The 13,231-nt window shown below is 39.9% G+C and overlaps 1 protein-coding gene across 1 annotated transcript; it reads right to left on the reverse strand.

Annotated features, from left to right (window-relative positions):
• Window positions 1–5,639: 5,639 nt before the first annotated feature.
• Window positions 5,640–13,231, reverse strand: LOC129123492 (vertebrate ancient opsin-like). The gene is made up of 5 exons (XM_054637866.2): window positions 12,871–13,231; window positions 11,181–11,391; window positions 10,451–10,568; window positions 7,268–7,507; window positions 5,640–6,204 (listed from the first exon to the last, which is right to left on the reverse strand). Exons 1-5 carry the CDS (start codon window positions 13,229–13,231, stop codon window positions 5,974–5,976), a joined length of 1,161 nt encoding a protein of 386 aa, XP_054493841.2. The 3' UTR covers window positions 5,640–5,973.

Below are 13,231 nucleotides of genomic sequence, written 5' to 3' on the forward strand. Positions count from 1 at the left end.
GCAAGTAATCCTGTCACTGTCAATAAAAACACAGGTGCATGCTTTCTCCTGCACTGCTGCTCAAGAAGCTCAGATACCCATCATTACAGAGGTACAGACTTCCTCAGCTGAGGCAGACCTCACCATGGAGATACACTGCCAGTATGCCTTTCTTATGGTGTGTCTGCTGTAGCAAAATATCACAGACATAACTGCCTTCTGAATTTTTATCATATATGGAACAGAAGCTGTTTCCAGCTTTTAAGTTATAACAGCATAACTTTAGCTTTTCTTCACGTGTTATCTGTGTGGGCACCAGGTAATTGAGAGGTATTTCATCTGTAAGGATTTGTCCCTTGCCACTCCCTGATGGGCCCACATGTGCGACTGGATGCACAGTTTGTGTATGCAGAAAAAGTCCACCCACAGTCCTAGTGGCCACCAGAATGGCACAGAAGCCAACACTGAGACATTTGTAACAAGGTATTGCTATACACTGGTTGTCTTCCTGACACAAAAACATATACTAAATTTTCTGGTCCAGCAGAAACAGAATTTAAGCACTACTATTCCCGTAAGCAAAGGAAATGTTCGTTTTGCTCGTTTGGTATAGTCACATCTGTGCCCTTGGGCAGTACCTGTGTTTGCACCAGCACACTGGCTTCTGTGCTTGTTTTATAGTTTTCGGGTTTTTCTCCTCTAACAGAGTTTACTGGTATTTCTCCTGAATGATACTGACTTTTATTTCATCTGAAAATACCTATTTAACATTTTTTGGTTATTAGTATTGCAAGATGGCATTAGAATCTGAAGTGGGATCCACGTTGAAATAAATCTGCACTGGAATTCCACAAACCCTTCTGCTTCTTCATCAGTGTGATTCAAGGGACATGGCCTACATCTGTACTCAATCAAACAGGGCTGTGTTGGCCAATATAATCTAATTGTTTGACATTTTTATAGTAATTCATTGATACTAAAGAGAGATGACTACATTAATGTCTTGATGCAGCTAGATAATAGTTGAGAAAAAACTGGTGTGCCAAATTGCTGAAAGGCCCTTAAATTCTCTTACAGATTTTTAACTATTTGTGACATAGAAAAGGAAAGAGACCTCAATATAATGTAATAAAGAGAAAAAATAGTACAATCTATAATACTAATTATTATAATAAAGAACATTATCATAAATTTTCTAGGAATCTTCTCTTCACCAATCATTTAAAATTATATTTCTTAATAATTGAGATGAGAATTATTGTTAATGTTCATGACTCTGTTTTCTTGGATAATCAGTTTCACTGAGGTCATAATTAAACAGAAATGTTCTAGCCATATAATATGTATATTATTCCTCTAGCTAGACTGTGAAAAAATATGTCAAATATATCTGCCCTGTGTATATCTGTGGGAACATTCAGGCTGGAATAGTGGTGGAGGAACTCCATGGACACTCTAAACACAGGCGAATGCTGAGCCTGCTTGAGCTGAGACCTCATCTCACTGTCAAACCCTTCTCTCCTTTGCAAGTGCATTTGCTGGGGGAAGGAGTCTCCTGTGAGTGGGATTTCAGATCTGCAGCTAAGAGCGACCAGAAGGAGAATATTAAAAGGGTTTTATTTTGGAGATGTTCCTCTGAACACAGTGAAGAAATGAATGGAAGAGAAAGCAGGAAACAAACAAAAAAAAGGCAGGAATTAATATTTCATCCAAAATCAGAAATAGAGAGAAATGTGTTTCTCAAACTTGGCTTGATTGATAGTTGCATTTTTTGCTTTCAGAGCCCTTGGCAATAAAGGTTCAGTGTGGGTAAGGGCAAGGTCTTATCACTCAAAAGTGAAAGAAACTCAGATATGTGGTTAAGTGCATTTTTACCAAAAAACAAGGCAAAAATATTTGCAAAAGGAGCAATTATAATAACTTTATAAACAGATAAATTAATGTAACATTATAATGTGATACAAATAGATGATTTAGAAGCTAATCTGCATCCAGCCTATGATGGAATAATCTGGTTTATGGTGAACTTCTGGTAGAGCTGATCTTCAATAACAATCTCTGCCCTTCTCCAAGCCATTGCGCTTTGAACAAGAACTCCTCCAGCAGTGCTCTGCAGTACATGTGGTTTTAGGACAAACAAAATCTGTATGTTTAAAGACATTTGTATCTTCAAAAAGCAGTAAGGAATACCCAGAGATGCTGTGCTCTTTGTTGTCAAAGCAAGAACATGAACATTTTGTAAAGTGCACCAACACTACCTTCAGTGCCTAAGCTTTCACCATCATACCTGCAAGTGGGTGATGAGGTGAGCTGATCTTATGACCTTTTAAAATGTATCCTTTCTTTAAATTTGAGGCTATGAAAAATAGCTTGGACAATGTACTTTCAAACCTCAGTATTTAATCTCTTACTGAAATGATTTTTGAAAGCTATTTTGAATATTTTCCCCCATGCCCATATATATATTCTCAAGAATATACAACTTTAAGAACGTATTTGTGTGTTAGTTTTTCCACGAGAAAGAGCTGACACAACTATAAATGCGAGTAGCTCTGGTGAGCCACAGCAGAAGACATGGAAATGAGGAGAGAGTGGTTTCAGACAGAGTTTAAACAGAGGCCTCAGCTCTACAGGCCTGTTCATTAGCTTGAGTGGCCACTCCATGCCCTGTGCACACGCCGTGATGTCAGGATGCACTTGCCTTAAAAATGCACCTGTATGGGCTCATTCCTAGTGAGAGAGAACCACGGTGTGCCAAACAGAAAGTCCAGCATTGTGCAGGCACATGAGGGGTAACTCTGTTCACTTGGACATGTTATAAAGATGTCAAGAACAAGGCTGGAATACTTCCTCCCGGGTAGCATGTCATGACCTAAAAGGAGACATCAATTTCATGCTGAAACATGAGATGTCCAGCACCAGAAGGGTCCTAAGATTGCTGTTATCTTTTCCATAATTTCTGGTTTTCACTCAGTGAATCATTTAGCTGGACTTCAGTGTCAGTGCCTTTATTACTGTTATCCCAAAGGAAGCAACATGACCTCATAACACTTCAGTAACTCTTATGGCAACCATGAAATGATATTAAAAATAAACAAACAAAAAAAAAAAACCAAAAAACTATTTCCATTAAAAACAAGTAGATTGATGAAGTATTGCTGACTTTAAAAAAAATAAAAACACAAAGCAATTATCCCCCTATACCATGGAAGATTTTTTGGAAGGGCAGTATCTTTCTCTGGGTTACATCATTAAAATGCAATGATCACAAAGCAGAAAGTGCTGTACTGTTATGTTGCTAGGTTTGCAAACAATAGACAATGCTACAAAATTTTTTAGAGTGTGATTTCTAGGCATACTCTTGGTGGCAAAATGAAATTCACAAGATGCTGTTTATTAGCTCCCAATCGAGTGTAGCAAGCTGACTTTGGCAGTGTTAACACATTTTTTTCATGAAATCTTAAGGTCTTAAAACCATCCATTGCCTAAATTACTTTTTGTATACAGTAAAATGTTCATGTCGTGCTTCTAACACATACTGCAAAAATGTGTCCCTTTAATCACTGTGCACAACTCTGAACCCCTGGTTTTGTTTGTAGTTCTAAAAATTTTTTTATTATGTTACATTGAAAGACAACAACCAGTTCCTGGGAGCCCTGTAATATTTTGCTCACAGGCTGATACTGTTCTGGTTGGCCCACCATGACAGTGTGTCAAGGTGTTCACACTTTTTAAAATGTACTTTCTGACCAGTAAGTAGGGAAAAAGGTATCCTCCTCCTCCTCCTGAAAAGCATTACTGAAAACATTTTATGATGAAAATACCCATTGTTTCTATTATTCCTTGCTTCTATCAGAGATAGCTACATCTCATAGAGACAGCTTGCTGTTTTCTACTGCTTTCCATACATTTTTACATCATTTCCATGCATTTCTACATTTCTTTTTTCTTTGCAATTACTTAATTTTTGTTGCTTTATTTTGTACTACAGAGCTATACTTTACATATCCTCACCTTCTCCAAAGATAAAATAATTCTGTTGCTTTTAATTAAACACTAGCACTTCTGCCAATTCTTCATGATTTAATATATGTAATACCATTAACTTGTGATTAACCTAGGTCAATATATCCTTGAAAGAGAAAATCTGAGTCTTAAATGCAAGAATTCTCATTTTCAAATCATATCTGGCTGTTTTAACAGGCTAATGAGCACAAAAAGGTGCAGAGAATTAATAACTGAATACCATATTCTTCCTATCTCGCCGTATTTCCAAAACATTTTAAAAAGACATATACATCTGTTCATTGCTCTGCTACAGATAACACAGGATTAAAGAATGTGCCTGTCAGAATAAGGATCAACATTTGTCTTTAAGATTGAGGCCTGCAAAAGTTCAAACCAAAATTACACTCTAAAAGGCAGTCACCTCATGAAATTTTGTGAGATGAATAGGAAGACTGTACAGTCTTGTGCAGTGAGTTCTCACATGTTCAGCTCGTGATTTTATTCATAGACTAACTACTCTCTTTGGTCTTACCATCCCAAAATGAAATCAGGGCAACGGAATCTGAACATCCTTCTAATCAGAAAACAAAAAAGAATCTGATGCTTCCTAACCTCTCCTCCTCTTCTGCAAAGGACATCTTGTAGAAAAGGTCCAGAGGGCTTTTGTAAGATGCAAAACAAAGAGCATGGCTGTCGATGGGTGTGAGTGCTGTGAGGGCAGGAATAGATGGCCAAGCAGTTCCCTGGGCATGCCAAGGCCAGAGTGGCTCAGGGGAACGCTCCCGTGCCTGTCCCTGTGCCCCAGCCAGCGGCAGCTACAGCTCTCCTCACAAGCAGGGGAGTCATACAGAAACCAGGGCTTCAGGATACGCTTTGTGCTGGATGCCTGTATCACCTTTTCCTGACCCTTCAGCATCTCCAGTTGCTGCAAGAATGGTGCTTGACTTCTAAGTCAGCAAGGTACTGCTCAGGGACTAGCTTTGACCACAGGTATCTCAGGTAGTCCCACTCTTTCAAGGCAATATAGTTTTTCAAACATTAACTTAAGGGAAAGCAGGAAAAAAATCTGATAGAAACAAAATTTACTTATTCTGTGTAAAATAATTCTAATTTTTGGAAGTAAAACTGAACCATGGATGATTCATTCCATATCATATTTCTTTAGCTAAGGCCCGTACAGGGTGGAGCTAGTGTAGCTTCTCTATACCATTGTGGAACAACATTTGTTCCAGCTGGCATTGTTATAATGTCTTCTCTAGAAGTAATGGTTTTCCATTCTAAAGCATTTAAATACAGTCAGCCTTTGCCTTTTCTCCTAAAATGCATTCAATTAAAGATGGATTGTATAAAGGATTAAAATTCCAATGTGCCTTAGCACAAGCTTATTTCTTAGCAACATTTCATACAATGATCCCAAACACTTTGTAAAACAGAAGTCTGTCTTCCTTACACTCATAACCTGGTTTGGCTTTTCATGTGCAAGTGACATTCCACTAAAGCTAAATATATTGCTGCACTTCATTGTGTGAATTAAATATGAGATGGAATACAGACATGGAAAGCTAGCAACTTCCATTAGTTTTCATTGTTTACAGAAGCAGTATTTGTGTTATAGTCCGTGCTTCTGAAAGCGGAGGTGTAGTAACAAGTTAAGAATTTATTCTGGAATCAGCAGCCCAATTAAAGCAGTGAGGATGTGACTTAAGCAGAAACAGGCACTTAAGGAGTGCAGGTGTGGTGCCACTACCTGCTGCAAGCTGGCTGTGAATTGGGAAGAGAAATGCAGTGCAGGAAGGGACTCACCTTATGGCTGATGTTTGACTGCAGCCATAGACCAAGCAGCTCTTACATGCACTGAGGAGCCTGGGACCTCGAGAGCTTGTGTCCACAGGAGCACGGTGTCCCCAGTGACAACATATCTTTATATTAGGCGATTGTAACGATTAAATACACTGTAGCATTGCATTAATGACCTTATCTCCCACTCTACGTGGGACAGGTTTTGTTTTCTGAAGCTGTCAACAGAGACAAAGGTTGTTGGCTTCTGTGTTTGTCTCCGGTTTTCCTCTTAGAAATGGTGCTATGAGCTGCCATGGGGGCCATCTCGCTGCCTCTTCTGTCCTGGCTTAGCACTGCTCTCTCTGAAGTCAGGTTCATGTTGGACTCTGCAGTTCCTATGGCACTGCAACTGAACAATTGAATCAGACACTGTCTGAACTAAAAAGGTGAAAAAACAGGAGATCAGTCAAAACACATAAGAAATGTAAATACAATTCTATAAATCAATCTGCATATTAGCTAAAAGTCTTGGAATTTCTCTCATGAATCAGTTGGGAATATGAAGAAATAACCCTATAAAATAGATTTGCCTATGCCACCACAAAGAACTCTAAACCTAAAAATTAACTATGTTCTGAAAAGAGCCAATCTTAACCTAGAAAACAATTTTCCTTTTCTGCTTCTCGGTAATCATATCTAATGGGCATGATTGGTCATTTCTCTAGACTCATGCTTTCATATACTAAATTCCTGGCTACTCAAAGATGGGTTTTTGTTGTTCTCATCCACAAACAGGGTTTGGGAGATCAGAGTGCTGCCCACAGGATGCGAGATAAGCAATACCTCTCTCTGCAGGACTGGATAAATTAATTCAACATTTCTTATTCAACAGTCACTTGACTATTTTTCTTTATTTAATTTATGAGCTTAATGCCACCACTCTCAGCTGCTGCATTCGTTGCAGAAATCTGCCCGTGTTTTTTATCATGCCTGTTATCACTGTAAGCACACAGCACTCTGGTTCATCCCCATGTCAATTCCTTTTTTCTGCATCCAATCCTCCGCCCTCATTCCAGAGAAAAAAGCTCCCTGTTAAATGGGCATGTGCAATGCTTCTCCCCCTGTACATGAACCACAAATGCCTCATTTTCCCGAGACAAAGTCAAGCTTTGAAAATGTGCACCCCACTTCAGATCAACTTAATGATGTTGCATTCTTAAAGAATTATTGAAATATATTGGGACAGTCCTGAGAACATAATTTTCATACAGGAAGCTAACTCATGTTCCCTATGGGCTGATTTTCCTTTATAGTATCAAAACCTAATAATTACTAACATTTATATTTCAATAATGCTCAGAGGTTTACACTATCTTCCACCAGGCAGATTATTTTTTTCATTCTAAATGCTGGATATTGTAATGCTTGTTAGGTAACACATAGGTAGGTAGAAATAATTAATTATAAATCAAGATAGAGACACTCTGAGAGCATACAGTACCTGTTTGTTCATAAAGACATAAATAATTGGATTATAAACGGTGGCTGTTTTGGAAAAGAAGGCCGGAATTGCTGCCAGACGAGGATCCAGCTCAATGGAGGGATATGCAGTGACTAGGATAGAAAAGGTAGCGTATGGCATCCAGCAGATTAGAAAGGCGATGATCATAAAAACAACCATTCTAGTCACTTGTCTTTCAGGTCTCCTGGTAGTTCCCAGCCTGCCTTGTGCATCTGACACCTTTTAAGAAAAGAGAAAAGATTCTAGAAAAAAAGCCAACAAGGTGTCCAACCAGGGACTTTAGTAAGCTGCCCAGTTGCCGCGCTAGAAGGAAAGACCTGCTCTGCCCTAGTGCAGCAGCACACAGGGACGGGTGCCCATGTTACTGCTGAGGCACACCAATTACCATCTACCAGCATTAGTAAATTTTCCTTTGCTTAAGTATCTTTATATTTTTATTGTCAAAGTGAAAAAGAAGGACATCATGGTGAGTCATAAGCAGAGAGTGAGCTGAATTCAAGCACTTTCTATTCCATGTAGCTTTTGCAGACAGCTGGGTGTCTGGCATTATTACAGACAGCACACTGCTGAGGCTGTGCAACCTCCTCACTGAGGGGCAGAGTCACACCAGGGGAGTTTGTCTGGCTCAGTGGTGTTTGATGGCCTTCCCCAGAAGAGCATTTATGATCTAATGATATCTGAATTAAAGTGGGATTGGGGCATTTAATAGGAATGCCCTCCCTCTTTTCCTCAGCGATCATGCAAGAAGCTTAAGCACAGAGGTCCATACAGAAATTAGCTGATGTAAAACAGTGTCTTTCTGGAAACATCCTTGTTTGGTTTCTGATGACTTAGTGAAACAAGGCGCTGTTATGAAATGTTATTTTACAAGAGAAATAATTACTAAGTCTCTATGGCTCCAGAAAAACCTGATGCCAGGTCTTGCAATATTACATTCTAATAAAATAAGATTCGTTTGCATAACATGGCCTTTTAACTTCCTGCAGTAATGTTAGAACTCTATGGAGACATTTTCCCTAATACTTTTGAACTGCACTCGGACAATTCAATGTTTGTGCTTAAAGAGGTATAGATGCACCTCCTAGGAAGGGCAATGTCCTCACCTCTGTAGAAAATTGCAATTCACGTCAGTTTTTACCAAATATAAACATAACAACAACAGCAACAGCAACAAAGACAACAACAATGAATTGTTACAATAACTACAAGTTATTAGGCATCAACAAAGGCTCTGTTTGGTACTCATAAGATAGACTCTGCCAATATATGAGATTTCTGTAGCATTTTTTAATGTATGCTGTTCTTACACAGAGAGCAGCCCAGCCTCCCTTTCAGCAGAATTGCAGTCCCCTGGAAAAGGAGCCCAATCTCCTGTTTTGCAGTGTGAAGCAATTTCCTGTTTCACTTTTCCCAGTTCCTCAGGTGTGCCAACCTCCCCCTTCCCCTCCCCCTTGCCCCCTTGCTAGGTGCTGTCCATCAATATCAACATTCCAGCGAGGCCCTGGTCTGGTTGGTGCAGTTCAAAAGATGCCCCTCAGCCCTGGGGTCATTGGCCAGCCTGGGTGTCATTGTCCCCTGAGACTCCCCCCCTCCCACCCTGGTTGGTGGCTCACCTGCCCCTTCCCCTCTCCCTCCCCCGGGCTTAAAAAGACTCAGGGCCATGCAGTCAGGATCCTGTTGGAGCTGGTACCAAGATTTGGAGATCTGTGACCATGGAATAAAACTCTGGATTAACCCTCTGGCAGAATCTGTCTCCTTTTCCTCTTCACTGTCGCCTAAAGCCTTTCCATTAGAGGTAAAAACTGAGTTCCTGCTTGCCTGGACTTGTTCCAAGTGCCTGCTGCAGCACCCAGCCAGCCAAAGGTGTCTCTGAGGTGAAAACACCACAGCTGCTGCCTTTGGTCAAGCAGCAAGGGCCAGAAGAGCCCAGGCACGTCCCACCCGGTAATATTGGGATCATATTTCAATTTCATATTTCATATATCAATTTCATATTTCAATACTCCTGTACTGCACTTGCAAAGGTTTCATCTTTGTCTCGTATCAGCCTGGTCTTTTTTTCACATATAGCTTTTCCTTTCTCTCTAAATACTGATAAGGAAAAACATACTGGTGCTTTATCTTCCATACAAAGGAACACTGCCATAATAATTTACTTCCATTGTAAATTGCTAATTTGTTATTTTCCCAAAGATTAATTTATTTCATCAACTTTGATGTTGAAGTGAAAGCTACAATTAGAATTGTAAAGCTGGGGTCACTGGGACTGAGGGCAGATGATTCCACTCAGGAACAAGCCTGCACTGTGACAAGTGTGGAAAAAAGTGCATGAAGAGGGATGGTTGGGAACATCAAGACACCAGTCCTGGTGCTTGGATCCCTCTCTGTTCACTGTAGTCAGATCTTTGAAATGACCTTAGTCGTGAGATCTAATCATATGTCAATTCAGTATAGAGTTACAGAATGAGCTGCAGGTACTGGCTTTTCAGAGCTTTGCAGTAAACAGAAATACCAATATTGTCCCAAAATCTTGTCCCCAAATCCTGGACCAAATAGGAATTTTCCTGTTGTATTGTCTTCTTTGTCACTTTTTGCAGCTTCTCCTTTGGATCAGGTAAACACAACCATTAAAGAAAATTCGAAAGCATTTCTCAAGTCTTTTAAATATTCCTGGACAATCTAATATTTTGTTTATTAAACAGCATTGCATTATTTGCAAAGGCTACATCTTATTTTGAGCACGTTACTAAGTAGTAGGCAGCAGTCTTAAAATTTACAACTGCAGTCATTTAAAGCAGCATTCTAATTTGCCTGGTTTGAGTCTTATGAAATATCACTGAATGGAAGCATAATTGGGAATAAAGCAGTACTGGATCATTCTATTTATTTATGAGGTAGACATTCTTTCACTTGTATGATGTTTGACTAATGAGATGTACTGATAAGTGATGTGAATTCCACACTTTAAAACATCACTTCTGTCCATAGCATGAATTTCTGTGTGTAAAGGTAATTATATAACAAGGGATGTAATTGACTATGTTTGCTGCCTGCAAATCTGACCTGCTTATGTCTGATCTTTATAGAAAATCAAACACAGTAATTCCAAACTTTTGCATGCACACACATTTTAAAAGTTTACTTATGGGTGCTTCTTCTTACCTTTTTTAACTTCTGCACCAATTTTCCATAGGATCCCAAAATCACCAATAAGGGTATTATAAAACAGGTGGTGAAGAACGTAATAATGTATGTACGGTCAGCATAAGCTCCTGAGTACCTGTATAAAATACAAAAAACCTTTGTATGTATTACTACTACGTGTTCTTATTATTTTCTTGGAATATTAATCTTTCTTTTCAAAGATGTCACTAGTATTTTTGTCAAATGTTTTTATTCAACAGGCCCCTTTGCAGCTCTAGTCATATCCCCAGATGGAGCCCTGGGCCATCTCCCTGCCCAGGGGCTTGGAGGGGGTCCTACAACTATTGGTACACTCTGAAAGAGCTGTGGGGCTGATTACATGGGAAGGGACACGTAGTCCAACATCCTGCTCCAAGCAGAGCCAGCCATGGGGTCAGACTAGCTGGCTCAGAGCTTTGTCCAGTCTTCTGAAAAAAAAATCTATCTCTTTGTCCTTTGACTCCTGACAAAAAACATAAGGTCTAGAGTGATTGTTTTCATTAGAGATGGATGCTCCATCCTTTAGAAATTTTTGTTTTAGAAACTGATCACAGAAAATTGTGATCAGGTTTATTATAACTTTCTTTATATCTGGGGTTTTTTTCGGAGATTTACATAATCTTTAACCCTTTCCTTTAACTTCCTGGCCCTGAGGCATCCTGAACTGCAAGTTTCATTTTTTTACCATACTCTGTGAGAGTGGCCTTACCAGTTAGGCTCACAAGTAGTTCCAATCTTACTGGGGGTGTAACTGCTCCAACCAGCTGTTGGTGGAATGGTCCAAATGAAGGAAAAACTCCACACAAAGACAATTCCTAGAGCTGCATGCTTCCCCCTCAAGCGCGCATTTCTCAGGGGGCGGCAGATCACAACGTACCGCTCAAAAGCCAGCAGAGCAAGAGACCAGAGAGCCACAATGCCTGTAGCAAGAGAACACAGTCAGCATCAAATCTGGGTGGATCCCTGAACAGCAAACACCATCCCAAATTACAGAATCCCTGAACTGTTTATTTTGAAAAGCATCTCTGCAGGTCAGTCATCGCTCCCCCTCAAGCACTGTCCATCTAGTAGGTTGTTCAGGACCAAGTCCAGCTCGGTTTTGAGTATCTTTGGAGATGAAGACTCTGCAACAACTCTGGGCAACCAGTTACACTCTTTGACTACCCACAACATCAGACACCTTTTCTATCAACACAAGTTATGAAAGGATGAGCAATTCATGTGCATTATTCTAATACTAATGAGGAGCATTTCATGTTTGTCCAGTTTGCCAATCTACAGTATAAGGGCTACAAAACCAAGCAGCTAATCAAGCCAGTTAAGTGATTAGGACTTGCACTTTTAGTTCTACACTGAAAAGCTGCAAATTATGTGTAGCATCCAAATTAATTAACTAAAATCTTCAAAATATTATCTTTGCAAAAATTATTTCAGGCTATCAGAAAACTCAAACCTGCAGACAGGTGCCCACAACGTCAAATTATCAATTTAGGCACATATTACCTGGTGGGACACCAAAATCTTGAAATAGCCTGATCTTTCTCCATAGGACAGAGCTTACATGCCACAAAGTGATGTAGAAGCATTGTCCCTCAGTGACATTCCCCCTGTCTAGCTTAAACAGGCAGAGAGCAGCTGTGGGACTCCTTACAGGCTGAGGATCAGCACTGTGTGATTTAGAGCAGGGACAAGCATTACTGGCTGTCTCCATGCAGCTTCAGAGACAGGGACAGGACACAGGAATGAGTGTCTGTCTCAAGTGAGTAGATGCCCCGTTCCAAACTAATATCTGTTTACTCGGCAGAGATGTATTTACACGGGGTACGGTGTGGTGAGGATTTTTCCTCTTAGAGTACTTCTAATATTTTTTTTTGTAGTAAGTGAACAAAGCCATGAAAAATAATCACAAAAAGATGTTGGTGTGCAGACTGACTGTTACAGGTGTGTCCCTGCTCCTCAGAGCCCCTGGAGGACAGAGAACACAAGATGTTCTGTGCCCTGAGATTTTCCACAGTTTATGGGCAGCCACTCACTCTTTTTTTCTCTCTCTTATTTATCCATATATGCACACACCGAAATACAAATATTGAAAATAGCTATACATAAGGACTTTTTTCCTGAAATTGTTTTACCATAAGCCCCACAACACTGCTATTCTATTGGAAAGCTTTTCCTCATTCTGTGAAACATATTCAATAATCACTACACATGCAACAGGCCATGTATATGACAGGGATAGAGAGATGTATTTTTCACTCTCCACTACAGAATACATGTAACAGGGGAAAATACCAGTGAATTCAAAGGCATGCAAAGTCAGTGACTTGGGAAGCTACAGTAGAATACATTTAAGGAAGTTGAAAAAAAGAACATACAACTACAAACAAAAGCAAGCTTACCAAAAAATGTGACAGCAAATCCTTCCAATACGCAAGTCCAGTATCCCATAAAAAAATAACCTTTTAGATTTGTTAAAAAGCTGATAGTACCACCAGTCAGTGAGACCAGGAAATCAGCCACAGACAAATTGACTATAATATAATTGACAGGTTGTCTCAATTGCTTGAACTTAAAAGTTACCAGGATTACAGCCAGGTTCTCAGCAAGTGACAGGGAGGTCACCAACAACATTACTGCTGCCAGAAGCCTGAATTGCCAGGCCTGGATGGAGTCCAAGGGACGACGGAAGGGATCCCATCTGGCAGGAGCAAAGTAACTGGGCAAGAGCGACCCATTTTCAAATGCTCTGAATGCATCCAT

Source organism: Agelaius phoeniceus, chromosome 9 (assembly GCF_051311805.1).
Source record: "Agelaius phoeniceus isolate bAgePho1 chromosome 9, bAgePho1.hap1, whole genome shotgun sequence".
In the NCBI taxonomy this organism is placed as follows: domain Eukaryota; kingdom Metazoa; phylum Chordata; class Aves; order Passeriformes; family Icteridae; genus Agelaius; species Agelaius phoeniceus.